This window comes from Galeopterus variegatus, unplaced genomic scaffold (assembly GCF_000696425.1).
Source record: "Galeopterus variegatus unplaced genomic scaffold, G_variegatus-3.0.2 Scaffold8664, whole genome shotgun sequence".
In the NCBI taxonomy this organism is placed as follows: domain Eukaryota; kingdom Metazoa; phylum Chordata; class Mammalia; order Dermoptera; family Cynocephalidae; genus Galeopterus; species Galeopterus variegatus.
The window spans coordinates 28443-30748 of record NW_007734775.1 but is presented as its reverse complement, the minus strand read 5'-3'; the positions used below and the strand labels follow the sequence as shown (position 1 = coordinate 30748).

The 2306-nt window shown below is 52.5% G+C and overlaps 1 protein-coding gene across 1 annotated transcript in view; it reads right to left on the bottom strand.

Moving 5' to 3' along the window:
* LOC103608647 (protein FAM110C-like) overlaps nt 1-234 on the bottom strand; it is a 7889-nt gene extending 7655 nt beyond the window's left edge. The window contains exon 1 of the mRNA XM_008593053.1: nt 43-234. Coding sequence (XP_008591275.1) covers nt 43-234 — 192 coding nt within the window. The remainder of the gene's footprint in view (nt 1-42) is intronic.
* Between the last annotated feature and the right edge of the window lie 2072 nt (nt 235-2306).

The window sequence follows — 2306 nt, the reverse complement described above, 5'->3', positions numbered from 1 at the left end:
CCCGCCCCGGTCCCCCGCACCTCCCGCCTGCTGTCCCCGCACCCGCCCCGGTCCCCCGCACCTCCCGGCCGCGGGCAGGGCAGCCGGTGGGCCGGCTCCAGAGGGCGGCGCGCCAGAGGCGGGGCAGGCCCCCAGGGCACTGGAGCGAGAGGGACCGGGCTCGCTTGGCTCCAAATACAGGCCGCGGCCGCCTCCCCGCTCCTGAGTCCCTGAGGTCACCGCTGGACCCCGCATTTCCGGGGAGGGGACGGGCTCTTCTCGGGCAGGTGTCTCACGGCCCTTGAATTCTTAAGGTGACCTCAGCGTGTCTGAAACCTTTTTACTGTTCAATTTCCTAAGTCTCTACCTGAGCTCACATTCTTGTTAGAAGGGAATAGGATCTAAACGGGAAGAAAACGCTTCGCGGTCAGGGCCGGGAGCGGGAGGACCCCGGGAGCCGCCGGGGACCCGGCTTGGGTGGCAGCGGGCGGGCTGGTGCGTTTGGAGAAAGCCTGACCGGATTCCCGGAATCCCTGCGGTTCTTGCTGTAACCGAGGCAGCTCACCTGGCGGCGCATCAGCCTAGGAACGCTGACAGTGTAGGGGAAGATATTTCCAAACGTCCACTCTTTCCAGAAATTGGACAAAAGACTAAAATCTGCCAGACAAGTGAAACGTCCACGTTGTCGCTTCTGCGAAGGCCAGCTCCAGGACACGCCGGACTTTCAAAGTTGTGGCTGAACGCTCCCTGCGACACAGCAGCCCATGGGGCGGGGAGCTGCATTGGGTCTGGGTCTGATTAGTTCCAGAGACACGTCTGGAGTGCCAGGGGCACCAGCGCGTCACCGGTCATCAGAGAACCACAGCGGGTGATGCCCAGCGGGATGTGGAAATCTTCAGTGCCCGTGAGCCTCAGGGAGGCCCATAGTCAGGAACAGAAGCAGAACAAGAAAGCAAGTCTTCTGAGAACCAGACAGCCTCACTGGAAAATGTCAGCGCACGGGAAAAGCAGAGTGCTCCGAGAGGTGAAGGACAGACAGACAGACAGACGGACAGAACGCGCTCCCGGGTTGGGCGGGTTGTTTCCTCCAACAGGACGCTGGTGGAAGGGCCTGGTGGAGCTCAAGTCCAGCCTGCTCTCTGAGCAACAAGCCTGGTCTCCAAGTCAGAGGGGAAAGGGCGTTTTTAATCGCTTCGCTCAAAGTGGCTCCTTTTCCTAATTTGTACGAGGGACCCCTAAGCATCTCTCTGAGCAACAAGCCTGGTCTCCAAGTCAGAGGGGAAAGGGCGTTTTTAATCGCTTCGCCCAAAGTGGCTCCTTTTCCTAATTTGTACGAGGGACCCCTAAGCATAGGACCTCTGAAAGCTGTCTGAGCCTTGGTCCACCATTTCCGGTATTCCTTTGGACAGGTAACTGACTTCTCAGGGTCTTTATTTTGACTTCTGCAAAAATCCCTCTTTTATGGTTTAGAGCATTCACTGCTTCACAGTGAGCAACGAACAAGGGATACCCTGAAAGGCCCAGGCTTGGGCTCGTCTGGCCTCCATGCCTCTGGCTGCTCATCTGTAAGTTAGAGCTCATTGTATCCACTGGCTGCAGTATTTGTTAAGTGAATGAGATTGCTTCTGTACAGGGGTTAGCACTGCCTCTGGCACAGTGCAAATTTTCAAAAAACGTTAATTTTTATTGTTTTGAAGATAATAGTTATGAGTTAGTTAACTATCACGTTTTCAATATGGTTAGTAAATTTACATATAGCATTGAACATGTTAGGAATAAAAGTAAAAGAGTACTATAGTGTTGTAGTTAAGACTCATTGCTATTAGACAAAACTAATTATATTTATATCTGTAGTTTTTAATCTCTTAAGTAGATAATTTACTGGAAAAGTGGAAGTGGAGCAGTAAGATGCTGAAAAGAGAATTGTCTAAATTGCTCTCGTTCAACTGGTGTTATCAACTTTTTCTTTCCTGGCATCATCTCAAAAGACTTGGTCAGAGCAGGAAAAATGCTTAAGGACTCAATGACCCAGTACTTCCACGCCCAGAAATTTGTCCTAAGGAACTAGTAAGAGATGTGTGCCCAGCATGAGGATATTTGCTGCCGACGAACGGTTGAAGTCACCCTTCACACAACAACAGGAGGGAGCCCAAAGTACGCATGACATCCCCACGGGACGGGGTCTCATGCAAACCATTTACAATAGCACTTCTGCAGGATGTTTCACAGCGTGGGACATGATCGTGATGTGTGTGAAGCTTAAATGTGGCACAAATATAGTAGCAGATCTTGGCTTATGGTCCAGGGGCTCTGTGGGTCCTGAGATG